This window comes from Tursiops truncatus, chromosome 8, assembly GCF_011762595.2.
Source record: "Tursiops truncatus isolate mTurTru1 chromosome 8, mTurTru1.mat.Y, whole genome shotgun sequence".
In the NCBI taxonomy this organism is placed as follows: Eukaryota; Metazoa; Chordata; class Mammalia; order Artiodactyla; family Delphinidae; genus Tursiops; species Tursiops truncatus.
Window position 1 is genome coordinate 98454143 of NC_047041.1, and position 18461 is coordinate 98472603.

The 18461-nt window shown below is 45.2% G+C and overlaps 1 protein-coding gene across 2 annotated transcripts; it reads left to right on the plus strand.

Moving 5' to 3' along the window:
- Nucleotides 1-13014: 13014 nt before the first annotated feature.
- Nucleotides 13015-18084, plus strand: TMEM216 (transmembrane protein 216). 2 transcript variants are annotated; one of them, XM_033860793.2, is made up of 5 exons: nt 13015-13066; nt 13649-13750; nt 14324-14416; nt 17032-17233; nt 17499-18084. In XM_033860793.2, exons 1-5 carry the CDS (start codon nt 13030-13032, stop codon nt 17512-17514), a joined length of 450 nt encoding a protein of 149 aa, XP_033716684.1. In that variant the 5' UTR covers nt 13015-13029; the 3' UTR covers nt 17515-18084. The 2 variants fall into 2 exon arrangements, with proteins under 2 accessions (XP_033716684.1, XP_004319655.1); XM_004319607.4 differs by having other exon boundaries at nt 13029-13080.
- Nucleotides 18085-18461: the final 377 nt, after the last annotated feature.

The window sequence follows — 18461 nt, forward strand, 5'->3', positions numbered from 1 at the left end:
AAGCGATCTAAAAAGTCCTAACAAAGCTACTGTCTATACTTAACTATACCTTCATCTGTACAAAAAAATGACAATAGCCCAATTTTTAAAACATTTTCATAAAAGCTCTTAATAGGAATATTATAATCCCCTTTGTTCATCACAATCCCTGAAAGGCAATTTTCTGTGTCCCAGAAGGAATCAGGGCTAGGCCGTCCTCTGTAGTCTGCAGCTAGTGAGTACAAGCAAGTGCCTGTTTCCTCACTCACGGTATAAATGGAACTTTGTGGCCCCAGGAGTCTCGGGGCAGGGGTGGTGTTCCTTCCTTCCTCTCTCCTCCCTCCCTCTCTTCCTTTCTTTCTTTTCCTTAATAGTTAATACATTCATGTGATACAAAATTCAAGTTATAAAAAGTTTTATGCAGTTATTCTTCCCACGGCTATATCTCAACCACCGAGTTCCTTCTCCCTCCCCTCCTTGACAATCTACATTTACTTGACATACCTCTTACAGACAACAGAACATTTCAGAAACATTTTTACAAAAGGAAAAACTTGCCATATCCAACCCCAGTTATTTATTTCAAATCTTGGATAGTATGTATTCATATTCTATACACAGTTGTGATTATGGGGAATAAGCCATAACATAGTTTGCTTTTTTTTTCACTTAGCAGTAGGAGTATATTTTTAAGTTGTGATATAAATTGACTGCTTGGGGACAGTCAGTTTTCAAAGATCAGAGGAAGAAAATAAACACTTTAAAAGTGCTTAGAGACTTCTAGTAGCATGGAGTTGCTTCTGGCTGCCCAATGCTCTACTCGAGAACTAGAAAAACCATATAAAATATAAAAATTGTCTTTATAAAAGGCCTTAGAGAATTCCTGAAGGAAAGAGGATTAAAGGGCCTAAATTTTTGAAGTAGAGCGAATCATAGAGACGTGAGCTGACAGTTTGCAGCACATTTTCCTGTGGGAGCATTTGCTGACTCGGGGTTTGAGCAAGAGGCTGAGAATCCAAGCATGGCCCAGACAAGAGGGTTGCAGCCGGGGACCAGAGAAGCCAGCTGAGCTTAGTGCTCTCGTGACACTGGAGGAGCAAAGCTGGGGACTGCAAGAGCCTTAAAAACAACACATTTTCTGTTCAAGATACTTAACAAATTCTGAAGCTGTGTAGGGCCAGAGGCTATGGAAAGCTAAGCCTCAAACCTCTGAAAAGCAGAATCGAATTTTTGGCACACTTATTGTGCTGATGATTAGAATTCAGAACCCACCGGGGGAGGGGGCTGGTGAACACACAGGGCTTTCAGTTGCAGGCTCAGGGGGGCTCCTTACTAGGAGCAAGGTGAAACAGGTAGACTGAGGCTTATCATACTCACAATGTAGCCACAGACCATGTAGTCCCTGAGTGGGTTAAGGTGATCGGCCCCCATTCCATTTGCGTAGCAGAGGAAAGAGTGGAAGAAAAAACATCTAGAGATGCTCTAATTTTTTTATACACAATTTCTGGATCTACTAGCAAGTCAAGAGATATTATTTAAAACCATAGCAAAAGTAGAAAATAGAAACAGGTGAGCCAAATATTGGAGAAAGTTGACAAGGAGTTTAAACTATGATTGATATGCTCAAGGAATAGAGGGAAATATGAAGGAAATAGATTAAATATTTAAACTACACCTAGGGACTTCTAATAATGGCTAAGATGCTTGGGAATGACCCCTCCACAAACAACAACTGTAAAACCTGGACATAATACGAAAAACAGCTACTACAGACACTGGAGAATGAAGGGAAGCAGAAAGTTTGGTGGGGAGTTCACACTCAGAAGAGGATTGTGCAGAGAAAGCTCCCTGTTTTTGCTGCTTGTAACTTAGCAGCTGACAAAGTGGTAGGTACAATAGGCTGGTGGAAAATCACAGTACGAGTACTGAGCCAGGGCAGCTGAAGCCCCTGGAGGGAAAGATGGGAGTCTCAGAAGGGAAGAGCCAGAGAGAGGGGAGTCCCCAAGTTCTGTCTGCCCACATCTCTGCCCAAACTCTGGACCACAAATGAGCCAATCAGACTCAAGGCAGCTCAGCTAAAGACTGAACATCTAAACTAAGATTGGAGCTGCCACCCCATAAGTGTGATTTGCACTGTATACCCACCCAAGCTAATTGCCTAATAAAAGAACCATCACTCTTTGGAGACAAATAATAGAAACCAGAGTCTCCACAGTTTAACATTGAAAACTGACACCAACACTGAGGTGATCCAGATACTGGAATTAACATACCAGGTTATTAAAGCAGCAATGAAAGTATGTTCTCTGTGAGTAAGAAGATAGGCAAGCTACCTACCTGAGCATAGAAACAAATGACTTGAAAGATAGAAACGCCGGAAATAAAAGTCACAGTAACTGAAAATTTTTAAATTAAATGGATGGATTTAACAGCAAAAGAGGTGATTACAGAATGGGTCAATGAACTAGAAGATAAACCAATAGAAATTACCCATGCTGTAGGACAAAGGAAAAAAGGATTTTTAAAAAGGACTCACAGACCAGTTAGATAAGGTCAAACAGTCTGACAGATATGTGATTGGAGTCCTAGGAAGAGAGCAGAAAAAAATATTTAAAAAACAGTCAAAACTTTCCCAAATTTGATGAAAGAAATTTACAGATTTTAGATACTCCACAAAGCCACCTTGAATAACACCGAAAGGCCACGTCTAGGAACGTGATACTCAAAATTACTGAAAGCTAAAGATGAAGAGCGAATCTTGAAAGCAAGAGGAAATCAACACACCACATACAGAGGAGCAGCCATCAACAGCTGCCTTCTCCCCGGAAATCAGAGGCCAGAGGACAGTGTAGCAACATCTCTAAAATGCTACAAGAAAACGAAGGTCAACTCAGAAATCTAAATTTACCAAAAATATACTTCAAGAAAGAAGTTGAAATAAAGACGTTTTCAGATAAAACTAAGAGAATTCATTGCCAACAATCCTACGCTGTAAGAGAAATGTTAAAGGGGTTATTTGGCTTGAAGGGGAGTGATAACAGAGGGAAACTCAGATCCTCAGAAAGAGATGGAGCACATCAGAAATAGTATCTGAGTAAATATAAAGACCATTTTTAAATGTTTTTCCTATTAATTTTTTTATAATACATACGAATATAAGATGCAAATTTTTTTTCAAGTACACAGAATATTCGGTATAAGCCGCATGCTGAGCCATGAAACAATTCTCAGTACATTTAAAGGAATAAATTAAAAGGATAAAGAGTATGTTCTTTGACAATAATGGAATTGAGTTAGAAATTAGTAACAATAAGATAGCTCGGTGGTTCAGTCGAAGTCCAATCAGGAGATAGAACCACCCAGTAATTTAAACATGGCAGGGTTAATATATAGAATCATTAAGTTATAAGAGGAGAACTATAAAGATGTAAAGAGAACTCTAAAAGGGTTCCTGAGGCCTGAGGAACCAAGGTCCCCCACCCCCAAGGCTGGGGTTCAGACCTCATGGCAGCCTACTGGGTGGTGGACAGGTTCACTGGCTTGCCCAGGCCAGAGCTGGTTCACAGTTGCCAGGCAAGAAACAACCCTAGAGGACACAGGCAAGCGTAGGGACACAACCTACAGGCACCAAGCCCAGAGCACACAGTTTCCACATAGGGAGGATCCCAGGAAACAACCCTCCAGGGCACAGGTGAGCCAAGGCTGTTGGGCAGGTGCACCAAAAGAGTGGGAGTGCCCTGTGTGCGCAAGGCCTGGAGTGTGTGATGTCCACGCAGGGCATGGGGGACCATGAGAATCTACCCTCTGGGGAGAAAAGCCAAGGTTGGTGAGCAGACACATGGAACTGGGGCACCGCTGTGCGTACACGCTGTCCATGCCTGGAGGGCTTTGGGAAGAACAATCCAGGGCATAGATAAGGCTGAGGGGGCAAGTGCACAGAGGTAGGGAGTTGCCACGGGTGCAAGGCCTGGAACATGCAGTATCCTTGACAGGAGGGCCACAGCAAAGTGGTCACCGGGTGTGAACCAGGTTTGCGAGGTTGCCGAGGGAGCGCCTCTCTTGGCATGTGGCTGGAGGAGAGCACCACCCGATATTCTAGATGTCCCCTTACACAGGGCACTTGCACCCCTAATAGACCACAGCGCGTGAGCAAGGAAAAGCACACCAGAGCTCACTGGAGCCAGGAAGACAAGCCCTTTCGTTCCTTCAGTATCCCTCCAGCACCCTCTACTGATAGAGAGTGCTCACTGTAAGGGAGAAATGCTGATTCCAGTACCGCTATCACAGGACAGGTTCTGCAGGTGAATGTGGAACTAATGTCCATCTTTTTTCATGCACCATTCTACACATATTTGAACTTCTGTATTAATTACTCCACAAACTTTGTCGTGGTCCCACTAAATGTTCTATTACCTAAAGATTAAATTATAAAGTTGGGGCTTCCTTGGTAGCGCAGTGGTTAAGAATCCGCCGGCCAATGCAGGGGACACGGGGTCGAGCCCTGGTCTGGGAAGATCCCACATGCCACAGAGCAACTAAGCCCATGCGCCACACCTACTGAGCCTGCACTCTAGAGCCCGTGAGCCACAACTATTGAGCCCATATGCCACAACTGCTGAGCCCATGTGCCACAACTACTGAAGCCCGTGTGCCTAGAGCCTGTGCTCCACAACAAGAGAAGCCACTGCAATGAGAAGCCTGCACACCGCAACGAAGAGCAGCCCCCGCTTGCCGCAACTAGAGAAAGCCTACATGCAGCAATGAAGACCCAACGCAGCCAAATATACATAAGTAAAATATAAATAAATTTATTTAAAAAAATTACAAAGTTGACCTCCAACAAATTGTAAATAGAGAGGTAAAAAGGAGAAATGGTCAGTATATACAAATAAACACATGCATACAAGAAGCAAAGAAACATACACAAAGCTACCACAGCCCTCGTTTTTGTAATTGGTCATTTTTTTAACCGTTCACAAGGTCATAGTTAATATCCATGGCTTTCTTCTTCAGTTGCCCATTCCATATTTCCTTTGCCCTCAGCTAGAGCTTCTGCTGCTGCTCCGGGATCTTTAACTGGTAGAGCGACCCAAAACCCCATTCCTAAGTGATCTGAGTCCTACTTCTGGGGACGGCCATGGATTTACTAATAGGTGCCCCAGAGAATCCTCTGGGTTCCAGACAGTCCTCCTTGCCTCCATTGTGTAGCAGCAGCCCAATTTCCCCTTGGGACTCAGATCAGTCATTCTAACCAGTAGGTTGGAACCTCCTCCCCTTTTTGGGGGGGGTGCATTGGTTTAGTGGCATAAGGACCCCAAATTGGCCAGGTGGCAATCTCATTTTCCAATTCAGTGGTACCATTGTTGTGTCCCCTTATGGAGTATTACTCACTTGGGAACTAAGATCTCCAAATCAGCAGGCTCAAATTTCTCAGGATAAGAGGCAAAAACTCTGTGGGTGCGTTATTAGGTATAATAGTGAGAGGAGTCATTCCTCTCCCACCCCTTGATTCCTGGACCCATGTGTGCTGGCCAGGGGGTTGACAGCACCATATAATAGTCTCTGATTCGAAGACATACTTCATTCTGCAAATTAGAAGCCCCATCCTTTCAGGGTGTTGTCTCCCAACTGGTACCATGACTGAGCCTTCAGTAAACGATTCTACTTTTCAATTAAACCACCTTATTCCAGGTGAGGTATAAGCCCATTGCCACACTTCCTTTGCTGTGAAATGAGGATCTTGATCAGATGCAATGCTGTGCAGAATGCCCTGAGGAGCACAGCATGTCTCTGTTGGGAGGACCCCAGGAAACTTCACTTTTATGAAGTGACCCAAGGCTGGTGGGCGGGTTACAGAGGAACTGGGGCACTGCCGCAGAGGCAGAGTCTGGAGAGTGTGGTGTCCACACCAGAAAATCCCTGGGAAACAACCCTTTGGGGTGCAGCTGGTGGGCAGGGGTACATAGGGGATCAGGATGCTGCTGCAGGTGTGAGGCAGAGGCAAGGTGATCACCTAAGAGACCAGTGAGCCCCACACCCCCTTGACATGCAGCTGGGGCAGAGCACCAGTGGAAGTCCCCACACACAGGCACCTCTGATAGACTGTGCAGCAGGAGCAAGAAAAATCAAAACACAGCACGCTGGAACCAGGAAGAAAAGCCCCTTTCTTCCTGCAGTGTTCGTCCAGCGCCCTTACTGACAGAGCCTAACATTGTGCTCGCTGTAACGGAGAAACGCTTCCAGTCTAGTCCATTAGCACAGAATAGGTGCGGAAGTGTTTATCCGGAGCTGAGGAGCAATACGTTGGTAACTGCCACGCTAGGAAACCATTACATACTTACAAGTTAAATAATACGCTTGTAAATAACCATCGATCAAAGAAGAAACCATAAGAGAAATTAGGAAGCACTTTGAACTACATCGTGATGAAAATACATTTTAAATGCATATGATGCAGCTTTCAGTAGAAAAGAAGAAAGATCTAAAACCAACGGTCTAAGTTTTCACATTAAACTAGAAAAAGAGCAAATTAAGCCCAAAGTAAGTAGAAAGAAAGAAGGCTAAATGTAGAACCAGAAAAAAACAAAACATGGGTAAATAATAGAGAAAAATATACGAAACTAAAAGTTAATTCTTTGAAAAGTTAGTTGATTAATCTTCAGCTAGACTGACCAAGTGGAGTTTATCCCAGGAATGTAAGGTTGGTTTAACATCTAAAAATCAGGGACTTCCCTGGCGGTCCAGTGGTTAAGACTCTGCTTCCACCGCAGGGGGCACAGGTTCCATCCCTGGTCGGGGAACTAAGATCCCCCAAGCTGCATGGCGCAGCAAAAAAAAAAAAAAAAAAAACCTAAAAATCAATGAGTGAAATTCACCAAATCAGTAGAATAAAGGGGAAAAAACATTTGATCGTTAATTAGCTGTATCTGTGACAAAATTCAACACTCGTTCATGATAAAAATTCTCTGCAAACTAAGAATAGTTAGCATGTACCAAAATTCCAGACTTCAGAAGGAAGCAGGTGTTCAGCATAAACCACATAGTTTGTACTAACATTTTAGAGACAGTGAGCCACTTTGGATTGGTGGAAACCCTTCTGAAATACAAGTTCCCAGACACCAGGCAAAGGCCAACCTTGCAAGTAGGACTTTCTAAGGATAGCAGTCTCAGGCCTGCTATGTCAACTCTTTTCTGTTCAATATCACAACCATATTGGTTTTTTCCAGGAAGGTAAGGTTGATTATACCTTTGCAAATCAATGTAATTCATAACATTAGCAGAATAAAGGGAGCAAAGCATATGATCACAAAGACCCAACGCAGCCAAAAATAAAATAAATTTATTAAATAAATAAATACTTTCCCCTGATGTTAGGAGTAAGACAAGAATATCCATTATCACCACTTCTATTCAAAATTATACTGAAGGTCCTGGCCAGTGCAATAAGGTAATAAAAAGAAATTGAAGGTACAGGGATTGAAAAGGAAGAAGTAAAACTATACTTTCTGATAATGTGATATTATGTACATTAAAACCCAAAAGAATCACAAAAGCCTACTAGAAATAATTGATCTACCAAGGGCACTCACTGGATGTTGGGAGAGGCAGCCTGCCTTGGTGCACACGTTTTGGGGTTTTTTTACAAATTTATTTATTTTATTTATTTATTTTTGGCTGCGTTGGGTCTTCGTTGCTGCGTGTGGGCTTTCTCTAGTTGCGGTGAGTGGGGGCTACTCTTCATTGTGGTGCGCGGGCTTCTCATTGCAGTGGCTTCTCTTGTTGTGGAGCACGGGCTCTAGGCATGCGGCCTTCAGTAGTTGTAGCACATGGGCTCAGTAGTTGTGGCTTGTGGGCTCTAGAGCACAGGCTCAGTAGTTGTGGCGCATGGGCTTAGATGCTCCACGGCATGTGGAATCTTCCTGGACCAGGGCTCAAACCCGTGTCCCCTGCATTGGCAGGCAGATTCTTAACCACTGCACCACCAGGGAAGCCCCTGCATGTTGTTTTTTTTGTTTTTAACTTTTTATTTTATATTGGAGTATAGGTGATTAACAATGTTGCATTAGTTTCCGGTGTACAGTAAAGTGATTCAGTTATACACATACATGGAGCTATTCTTTTTCAAATTCTTTTCCCATTTAGGTTGTTACATAACATTGAACAGAGCTCCCTGTGCTATACAGTACGTCCTTGTTGGTTATCCATTTTATTTTATTTTTTTATTTTTTCAACTTTCTCTATAGTTTACTAATAAGTCAAAAGAAAACTTTTTTTTAACATCTTTATTGGGGTATAATTGCTTTACAATGGTGTGTGTTAGTTTCTGCTTTATAACAAAGTGAATCAGTTATACATATGTTCCCATATCGCTTCCCTCTTGCGTCTCCCTCCCTCCCACCCTCCCTATCCCACCCCTCCAGGTGGTCACAAAGCACCGAGCTGATATCCCTGTGCTACGCGGCTGCTTCCCACTAGCCATCTACCTTACGTTTGGTAGTGTATATATGTCCATGCCTCTCTCTCGCTTTGTCACAGCTCACCCTTCCCCCTCCCCATATCCTCAAGTCCGTTCTCCAGTAGGTCTGTGTCTTTATTCCTGTCTTACCCCTAGGTTCTTCATGACATTTTTTTTCTTAAATTCCATATATATGTGTTAGCATACGGTATTTGTCTTTCTCTTTCTGACTTACTTCACTCTGTATGACAGACTCTATGTCCATCCACCTCATTACAAATAGCTCAATTTCGTTTCTTTTTATGGCTGAGTAATATTCCATTGTATATATGTGCCACATCTTCTTTATCCATTCATCCGATGATGGGCACTTAGGTTGTTTCCATCTCCGGGCTATTGTAAACAGAGCTGCAATGAACATTTTGGTACATGACTCTTTTTGAATTTTGGTTTTCTCAGGGTATATGCCCAGTAGTGGGATTGCTGGGTCACTTTTTTTTTTTTTTAATAGAAGCATCATAAACCTTTTCCTTCTCCTAGTTCCTGGGTCTTTTTTTTTTTTCACACACACACTGTATTTTATTTTTACAAGAGATAGACTGACACCAAGCCTTGTAAATGGATGGCCACAACAAAAGCAACAATGATCTGCACGTTGTTTTTGCTGAAAACTCCAAAACGAAAGGCCTGTCTCCTGACACTGAGCACATAGGCAAGTAGGTAGGCCAAGGCCACCACAGTGTGACTACAGTGTAATTGTTCCCTCCCCCAGAGTAGGGGGAGCCTAGCTTATTTGCTGCTTGCTAAAAAAGGTTCTGAGCCCTTGGCCCTGGGCTCCTCAGATGCGGCATAACCTACTGCACGCACCACCATTGGGGCTCACTGTGTCATTCGTAGGACTTGGGTACTGGGGAAACAGGCTGCCATGATGATGCTCCTGCTGTTTGCTGTGCTATGAGTAGTTCAATCTTCTTGCCTACTTGTAGCACCTGTGGAGTTGTGGCATGTTAATCCTTGCCATCCTCTATGACAGGGGTCAGCAAAGTTTTTCTTAAAGGGCCAGATCGTAAGTATTTAAGCCCATGGGCCATATAGTCTCTGTTGCAACTATTTAACTTAGCATGAAAGCCTGTAGCATGAATGCAGCTGTATACAAAATGTAAATCTGTGGGTGTGCCTGTGTTCCCCCAAAAAACTTTACTTACAAAAACAAACAGCTGGCCCGCCTTCCTTTTAGAGTTGGACATCTGAGGTTCACAGAAGGAACTTGCGTAACTCCTGTCTAGCAGGCAGTGGAGGCAGATGTGCTGGCTCCAGAGCCCTTTCCACCCCTCCCAGCCTTGCTGTGTGCCTTGCTCCGCTGACACTAAAGAAAGACCCCAGGCTTGCAGTTCAGTTCCAAGGGGAGGCACAAGCGGAGATCAGAGCACAGAGGAGAGGGAAGGGGAAGAGCTCAGATATAAATTCACCAGTTTTTCAGACTTTGGGACTTCTGAACTTGGGACTTCTCCCTGAATATTACTCTCTCCAGTTTCAGGGAATTGCTTCTGCTGCTTCTCCTTTCAGCCCAGAAAAAACAATTACTGACCCACGCCTCCACCCCAACTAGCTATGAGTACAGCACTGTCTGAAAGGTTAGTCACTCAGAATGCAAATCAAAACCACAATGAGATGTCACCTCACAACTGTCAGAATGGCTATTATCAAAAGGACAACAGGGACTTCCCTGCTGGTCCAGTGGTTAAGAGTCTGCATTCCAATGCAGGAGGTGCAGGTTCGATCCCTGGTCAGGGAACTAAGATCCCACATGCCACGGGGCTACTAAGCCCGTGGGGCAACTAAGCCCGTGTGCTGCAACTGGAAGATCCTGCATGCCGCAACAAAGATCCTGCAACAAAGACCTGATGCTGCCAAAAAAAAAAAAAAAAAAAAAACCAAATAACGAGCGATGTTGAGGATGTGGAGAAAAGGGAACCCTCCTGCACTGTTGGTGGCAATGTAAATTGGTGCAGCTGTTACCAACTTGAGTCCTTGAACTCCTTAATCAACAGAAATTGGTAAGAGGCCAGATGAGGAATTTAGGCAAAGCTTTACTGGAACTCATGCTGCAGCATGAGGGAGTGAGAACAAGAAAAAGGTGCCCTTGCTCACTTCCCAAAGAGGGGGCGGGAGTGAGCTGGGTCCTTAAATAGGGTGAGGGTAGGGGTGGGTCAGGCCGGAGGGGTGGCTTTGGTGGTCTGCCCACGCCCTCGGTGGTGCTGTGTGCAGAGATCATGCGCGATCATGCGCAGTACCCTGCTTCTGCCCCCCCCCCCCACCAAAAGCAGCAGTTGGGTTTTGGCCTTTTTGTATCTTATTGGTCATAATTTGTCCAAACCATGCATGCATGCAGTTATTTTCAGTCCCTTATAGTTTCTTTGTATTCTTTTGCTCTGGGAGATGTTTGTCCAGGTGCAAGCACTGCAGCAAAGGATCCCAGGTCCAAACCACAGTGAGATATCACTGCACACCTACTAGGATAGTGATAATAACCATTTTAAAAACTGAAAATAAAAGGTGTTGATGAGGACGCAGAGAAATTGGGACCCTTGTACAGTGCTGGTAGAATCTAAAATGGTTACAGACACCGTGGAAAATAGTTTGATGGTTCCTCAAAAAGTTAAACATACAATTACCAAAAAACTCTAATTCCACTCCTAGATATATATTCAAAGGAACTGAAAACAGAGGCTTCCACAGATACTTCTATAATGATGTTCACTGCAACATTTTTCTAGCCCAAAGACGGAAATCCGTGTCCACTCCTCAACAGATGGATAAACAAAATGTGGTGTACACACACACACACACACACACACACACACGAATATTATTCAGCCATAAAAAGGAATGAGGTTCTGATATATGCTACAACATGAATGAACCTTGAAAACACGCTAAATGGAATTACGCCAGACACAAAAGGACAAGTACTGTATGATTCCACTTATTTAAAATATAAAGAATAGGCAAATTCATAGACATAAAAAGTAGATTAATGTTAGCAGGGGCTGGGGGGAGTGGGTGCTTAACGGTTACAGAGTTTCTGTTCGGGATGATGAAAAGGCTTTGTAAATGATGGTGATGGTTACCCAACATTGTGAATGTAATTAACGCCACTGAACTGTACAGTTAAAAAAAAATTAGTCGGGGTTGGGGGTGGTGCGGGGGAATTAGTCGGGGCTTCCCTGGTGGTGCAGTGGTTAAGAATCTGCCTGCCAAAGCAAAGGACACGGATTCAAGCCCTGGCCCGGGAAGATCCCACATGCTGTGGAGCAACTAAGCCTGTGCACCACAACTACTGAGCCTGCCTTCTAGAGCCTGCAAGCCACAACTACTGAGCCCACGTGCCACGACTACTAAAGCCTGTGCGCCTAGAACCCATGCTCCACAAGAGAAGCCACGACAATGAGTAGCCCCTGCACGCCTGAGCACAGCAATGAAGACCCAACACAGCCAAAAATAAAAAAACAAATTTAGTTTAAAAAAAATTAGTCACTCTACTCAAATTACCTGGTTTGACTGTGCCATGTTTCCTGTCCTACCCTTACTGACAGTGACTAACAGTCAAGTTAACCTGAGTCCACTTCAAAACCCTTCTTTTGGGCTTCCCTGGTGGCGCAGTGGTTGAGAATCCGCCTGCCGAGGCAGGGGACACGAGTTCGTGCCCCGGTCCAGGAGGATCCTGCATGCCGCAGAGCGGCTGGGCCCGTGAACCATGGCCGCTGAGCCTGCGCGTCCGGAGCCTGTGCTCAGCAACGGGAGAGGCCACAACGGTGAGAGGCCCGCGTACCGCCAAAACAGAAACAAAAACAAAACCCTTCTTTCTACTCCTCTGAGAATGGTAACACACTTACTGCTCCACAGCATAAGCAGGCTTCAAGGCCCAGTTTACAGACCATCTCTTGTAAACTTTTCTCAATTCCCACCGCGAGTACTTTGTCTTCTCGACTCCCATACACGTCTTGGGTCACCTGGTGATCATGTTTCATCTTCCCGTCTCACTTATGCTCCTTGAAAGGAGCCTCTAGTTCCGATTAATTCTGGTGTCTTCTAACTACCTGGTTCGTAAATCAGAGGCACAAAACCCCCTACTACCCTTTCCCCCCAAAAAAAGGCTGCTTGCTAGACAAAAGACCCCAAACCCCACCGTGCATTTGCATGGCACTGTCGTGCACACCGTTTCTCATTTTCAGATCGTTGTTAGTAAAGAGAATCTTGGGGCCGGGTCCTATCTGCCAATCCTGCGGTCACATTACCACTACTGGCTACACTCAGACGACTCATTGTAAACCTGGTATGGGGAAGCCCAAGAGCCGCTCCCGCTCCCGGGGTCCTGAGGACAACTGCTCGGTGGGCGGCCACTGTTCTCTCTCAGCTCGGCAGCCTAAACCCCAGCGAAAGCAATTTGCTGGCACGCGCGGACTGCACCGAGACATCCCAGGCACCACGTAACCATAGAGTGAGGTAGGCGGGTAGAGAGGCCAGAATAGAGGGCCGCTCCGTCCCCAGCTTCCGGCAACGCCTCGCTGCTCCAGGAGTAGCTGTAGCCGCGTATGCAGTTTCCATGGGGACTGAAGATGGCGTCGCGAGGTGAGATTCCGGAGGTGTGTGAGTCGCTGGTCCCGCTCTCCTCAGTACCCACCCACCCCCAACCTTCTCTCCCAGTGCTCGACCTAAACCCTTCCTTCTCGGGTGTTAGGGACATCACTCCTCACTTGTCCAAAGCAGGGTTTGGCGGACTCACCCACCCTGAGTGCCCGAAGGTCTCGAGGTGCGGGTCTCAGATACCCCCAAATCCTTGGCTGGGCCTATTCTAGGACAGGTCAGTTGCGAATTTGCAGCGTGATTTCAAACAGGCCAGTGCTGGTCTCTGAGCCCCAATTTCCCTTCCCAAATAGTGACGAGGTTAGATCTTAGAGACGCTGTGACTTTCAGCCCCAAAGCCGAAGGAGTCGAGTTTGACGGTATTCCGGAAAGAAGGGGATTGAAGGAAACCCCCCTCCACACCGTATATACACACGTACTCCTCGTCAGCAATCAGAAGTGCCCCCACGTGGCCCTTTCCACTAGCTGCGGCCTCGTGTTTCCTCCAAGTTAGACACAGAACCATTGAAATAACTGAGGCTGAGCTGCCCTCCAGCCCATCTCTTTTCTCTGTTTTCATATTTTCAGGTAAACGGTTGTCCTCCACCCCCTTGGAAATCCTGTTCTTTCTGAACGGGTGGTATTATGCTACCTGTTTCCTGCTGGAACTCTTCGTATTTCTGTATAAAGGTAAGGCCTGGGGTTTTGACTCCCCTTGCCCCAACATCCCTTCCCCACTTCAGCCCAGTGCCAGCTGCCACCCAAAGCCTTCTTGTTTTTCATTCTTTTCTGCCCCCTGGGGCTCCTCTTCGTTGCACGGTGGAAGTCTCTTCATCAGGTGACTTCCTTGAGAATGATTTAGTAAGAAGCCCCTTGGCAAGATTTTCTTGAGTTTGGGAAATGTGGACTTCTCCATTCTGACTCTCCCCCATCACCTCTTTGCTGAACTCCACTTTAAGCCCATTGGTGACCTTCATTTCAGCAGCCTGTGTACCCATGTACGTCTGATTACTGTGGAGAGCAGAGTCCCCATAGACTCTCCAAGTTAGGAGTAAAACCCCGTAATAACGAGCCTGCCTCTAACAGACGTAGCCGCACCAGGAGTTAACAGATCCTGCAGCAGGTTAACAGATCCTGCCCACATCTCACTAAGTAGTTCATGGAACGCTGATAAGACTCGTGTTGTCTTTATTCCCAGGTGTGTGGGAGTTCTTGTGTGTCCTGTTCTATGTTGTTTGCAAGCTCTGACTTTTGTATTGGCAGGTCTCCTGCTACCATATCCAACAGCCAATCTAGTACTGGATGTGGCGATGCTCTTCCTTTATCTTGGAATTGAAGTAATTCGACTGTTTTTTGGTGAGTGTTGTCCAGAGAATATTTCCATTCCTTATGAGACGAGCTGGTATCTGTAACCTGATTAACAAGGAAAAGTTTCAATACATAACCTAGGCTCACCATAAGAGATTGGATCTGGTGGTATATCCCGTTACCCCCTCTCTGAAGTTTCAAGCTGCTTCATATTTTGGGTCAGGATTTATTTGTCTGTTGCTCTGCAGGGCCAGAAGTAGGTGGTGACATGAGATATTAGATAATTCCTTCCCAGTTGTCTAACTAATACAAGAGTTCCTGGTTCCTCTCACTGGTTTGCTTGGGAGAATAGATTCAGTTGTACCTCCATGTCCAGGGCAGTAGACACCTATCCAGGGCAGTAGACGCCTGCACAGGTCAGCACTAAGATCCCCTCCACTTCTCTGAATAAGTATTTCTCTAGGACAAGTTTTATATCCCCAGAAATACAGAGCAAGCCCTTATTAGTTAGAATATCTCATCCTTGAAAACGGTGTTAAAACACACACTGAGGGGAAAAAAATAGTTTCAACACATATAACAAAGGATAAAGAAGGCTCACATAAAGTGCTAAGAAAAAAACCTAGTTTTAAAAATTAGCAAGGGGATTGACATATATACACTATTGATACTATGTATAAAATAGATAACGAATGAGAACCTACTGTATAGCACAGGGAACTCTACTCAATGCTCTGTGGTGACCTAAATGGGAAGAAGATCCAAAAAAGAGGCGATATATGTATACATACAGCTGATTCACTTTGCTGTGCAGTAGAAACTAACACAACATTATAAAGTAACTATACTCCAATAAAAATTTAAAAAAAATTATCACTAGCAAAAAAAAGAAAAAATTAGCAAGGGACACTAATGGGCAATTCACATAAGAATAATTACAAGGACCAATACACATGATAAAATGCCCAGACTCACTAACAAGAAGCAAATTGAAAAAACAAGGTAACATTTTCACCCATCAGATTAAAAAGGTTTCCAAATTCCCAGCATTCGAATGGCTGTGAGGAACAGGTCTCTGTGGTCTCACACTCTTGTGGGTATTTATATTCCCACACCCTCTGGGAATATAAATTAGTACAACCTTTTTGCTAATAGTTTTACCAGGTAAAATTCGTATTCTTAGACCTAACAATTTCCCTTCCAAAATGGTTGAAAAAGACAGATACTTCTACAGATATGCTAAGATATCTGTATGAGAACGTTTATTGCCATGTATAGTTTTTTTATAAATTATTTTTTAAATTTTATTTATTTTTGGCTGTGTTGGGTCTTCGTCGCTGCGCGCGGGCCTTCTCGAGTTGTGGTGAGCGGGGGCTACTCTGCGTTGTGGTGCGCGGGCTTCTCATTGTGGTGGCTTCTCTTGTTGCAGAGCACAGGCTCTAGGTGCGCGGGCTTCAGTAGTTGTGACACATGACCTCAGTAGTCGTGGTTCACGGGCTCTAGAGCACAGGCTCAGTTGTTGTGGTGCACGGGCTTAGTTGCTCCACGGCATGTGGGATCTTCCCAGACCAGGGCTCGAACCCGTGTCCCCTGCATTGGCCGGTGGATTCTTAACCACTGCGCCACCAGGGAAGCCCCTGCCATGTATTTTTTAACATCAAAACATTAGAAACAACCTAAACATCTATCAGTACAGGATTAGTTAAATAAGTTATGGCATTGGTTCAGTGAAATTGTTCATAGCCATTAAAAAAGGGTAAGGTAGTTATGTGTGGAAAGATGTCTAACTATGTTAAGTGGTTAAATAAGTTGCAAAACAGTATGCAGAGTATGATTCTATTTTTAGAATAATAAACAGTAATATGTGACCATACACATAAAAAAGTCTGAAACAGTATACATCATTCTGTAATAATGGCTATCTCTAAGGGCTGAGTCATGTGGTCTTTTAGTTTCTATATTTTCTAAAATTATTTTTTATATATTTTTTTCTATTTTTTGGCTGCCCCGTACGGCATGTGGGATCTTAGTTCCCCAACCAGGGATCAAACCCATGCTCCCTGCAGTGGAAGCCTGGAGTCTTAACCACTGGACTGCCAGGGAACTCTGTATTTTCTATATTAACTGAAAAGTTTTCAATGATTATATATTATTTTTATGATTTACAAAATTTTTCCTCAAATAAAGAGCCCATTGTCCCTTGACTGGGAGCCAGAATGGAAGCAGGACCTTTCGGTGAATGACTGCAATCCTATAGCTGCTCCAAAGCCTCTACTTTTTTTTGTTGTTGTTTGTTTGTTTTGTGGTACGCAGGCCTCTCACTGTTGTGGCCTCTCCCGTTGCGTTGCGGAGCACAGGCTCCGGACGCGCAGGCTCAGCGGCCATGGTTCACGGGCCCAGCCGCTCCGCGGCACGTGGGATCCTCCCGGACCGGGGCACGAACCCGTGTGCCCTGCATCGGCAGGCGGACTCTCAACCACTGCGCCACCAGGGAAGCCCAAGCCTCTAGTTTTTAACACGGTGGGACCGCATTTATAAACCTGCACATCCCCATTCAGGAGCATTTTCCTCTGCTTGCCAGTCCATCCCATCCCGCCCGCCTTTCCTCTGAGGCCAGGGAAGGCAGGCCACTTGGAGGTGATTCCATGGGCTGTGTCTGACAGGTACAAAGGGAAACCTCTGCCAACGAAAGATGCCGCTTGGTATTAGCATGGCCTTGACCTTCCCATCTGCCATGATGGCCTCCTATTACCTGCTGCTGCAGACCTACGTGCTCCGCCTGGAAGCCATCATGAACAGCATCTTGCTCTTCTTCTGTGGCTCAGAGCTGCTGCTTGAGGTGCTCACCCTGGCTGCCTTCTCCAGGTACTGCTGCCGAGGGACCGTTTCCTACCACCTGAGGGTTGGATTCCCATCCCAGGGGGGGATTCATTGTTTGTCTAAAGCCTGAGGGGTCTAGAAGATTTTTAAGGGCAAATAGGGTTGTCTGTGGGACTGCCTTTCCCACTTAGGGTAGACATTCTCCTTGTTCTTTGGGGCCAAGAGCCTTGGGATATAGAACAGTTCCAGCCAGCTGCTCTTATTCACTGGTCTTTTAACATTTTGTTTCTTTCTTTCTTTCTGCCATCAGTATGGACAGGATTTGAAGTACAAAAATTTCAGCCAGCAGCCCTCACAGGCTGAGACCACACATACCTCTGGTACTTTAGCCATACGAGTGAGAAATGGTGGGTCAAGTTGTCCTGGGCAAGGTTGCAGCTTTTCCTCAGCACAGACACCTTGGGGAAGAAACCAAGCATAAGCCCACTGGGCACCATCTTCTAAACCAGGATCATCCGTTCAAGAGACTCTTCTACACTCCAGTATAGGGAGGGGCAAGGCTGTCGCCATCCTGGCCCTTCTCAGAACCAATTAATTCCCTTCTGACCTCAAGTTTTCCTCTTTGATCATCGTGGCCAGAGCATCTTGTGTGGACCGTGTAGGCTCCTTGGGCTTCCAGCAGGACCTGAGCTGCCCACTCCCTGTGTGTGCTGCGCCCCACGTCCTGCAGGAGCACGGGGCACCTCAGGAGGGTGTGCTCCCAGAGTGATGCAAAAGCCGCTCATCCCATTTCTCAGAGACTGAGCTCCAGAACTTTCTCTGGAGCTCATAGTGTTATTTTTCTACTCTCATCATGAAACAAAACATTATTTTATAATAAAGATGTATTTTCTGTGGCGGAAGTTGTAGTAGCCTTTTCCTCACGGCACCCGTCCCTAGAATTTCTTCCACTTTAAGAGAAGGTAGAGACTATCCCAGCGGTTTGTTCTCCGCTGCGCTTGGTGGTTCAGTGTGGACACAGAGGCAGTGGTGAAGGTGTCCCACTGAGTTTCTTCCCACAGCTCCAGCCTCAATTAATCCCTAAAGGCCCTGCCAGCTTCTGTGTCTTCTTCAGATCTGTCATCCTGCCTGCTCACATTCTTCACCTCTGCCCCAAAGCCAGCATCTTGTCTCTCATTCCTCTTACAGATAATTGTCATCTTTCCAGGGTGAGGCATGAGTAATTGGAAGAAACATATTCTAAACTTACCAATATTTTTTGGTCATTTGTTTT

Excerpts from the sequence above, each read along its gene's own strand:
- TMEM216 (XM_033860793.2), top strand. The coding sequence starts at position 13,030 with ATGCAGTTTCCATGGGGACTGAAGATGGCGTCGCGAG. Across the intron at positions 13,751-14,323 it reads CTTCGTATTTCTGTATAAAG|GTCTCCTGCTACCATATCCA; the intron begins GTAAGGCCTGGG and ends TTGTATTGGCAG. Across the intron at positions 14,417-17,031 it reads AGTAATTCGACTGTTTTTTG|GTACAAAGGGAAACCTCTGC; the intron begins GTGAGTGTTGTC and ends TGTGTCTGACAG.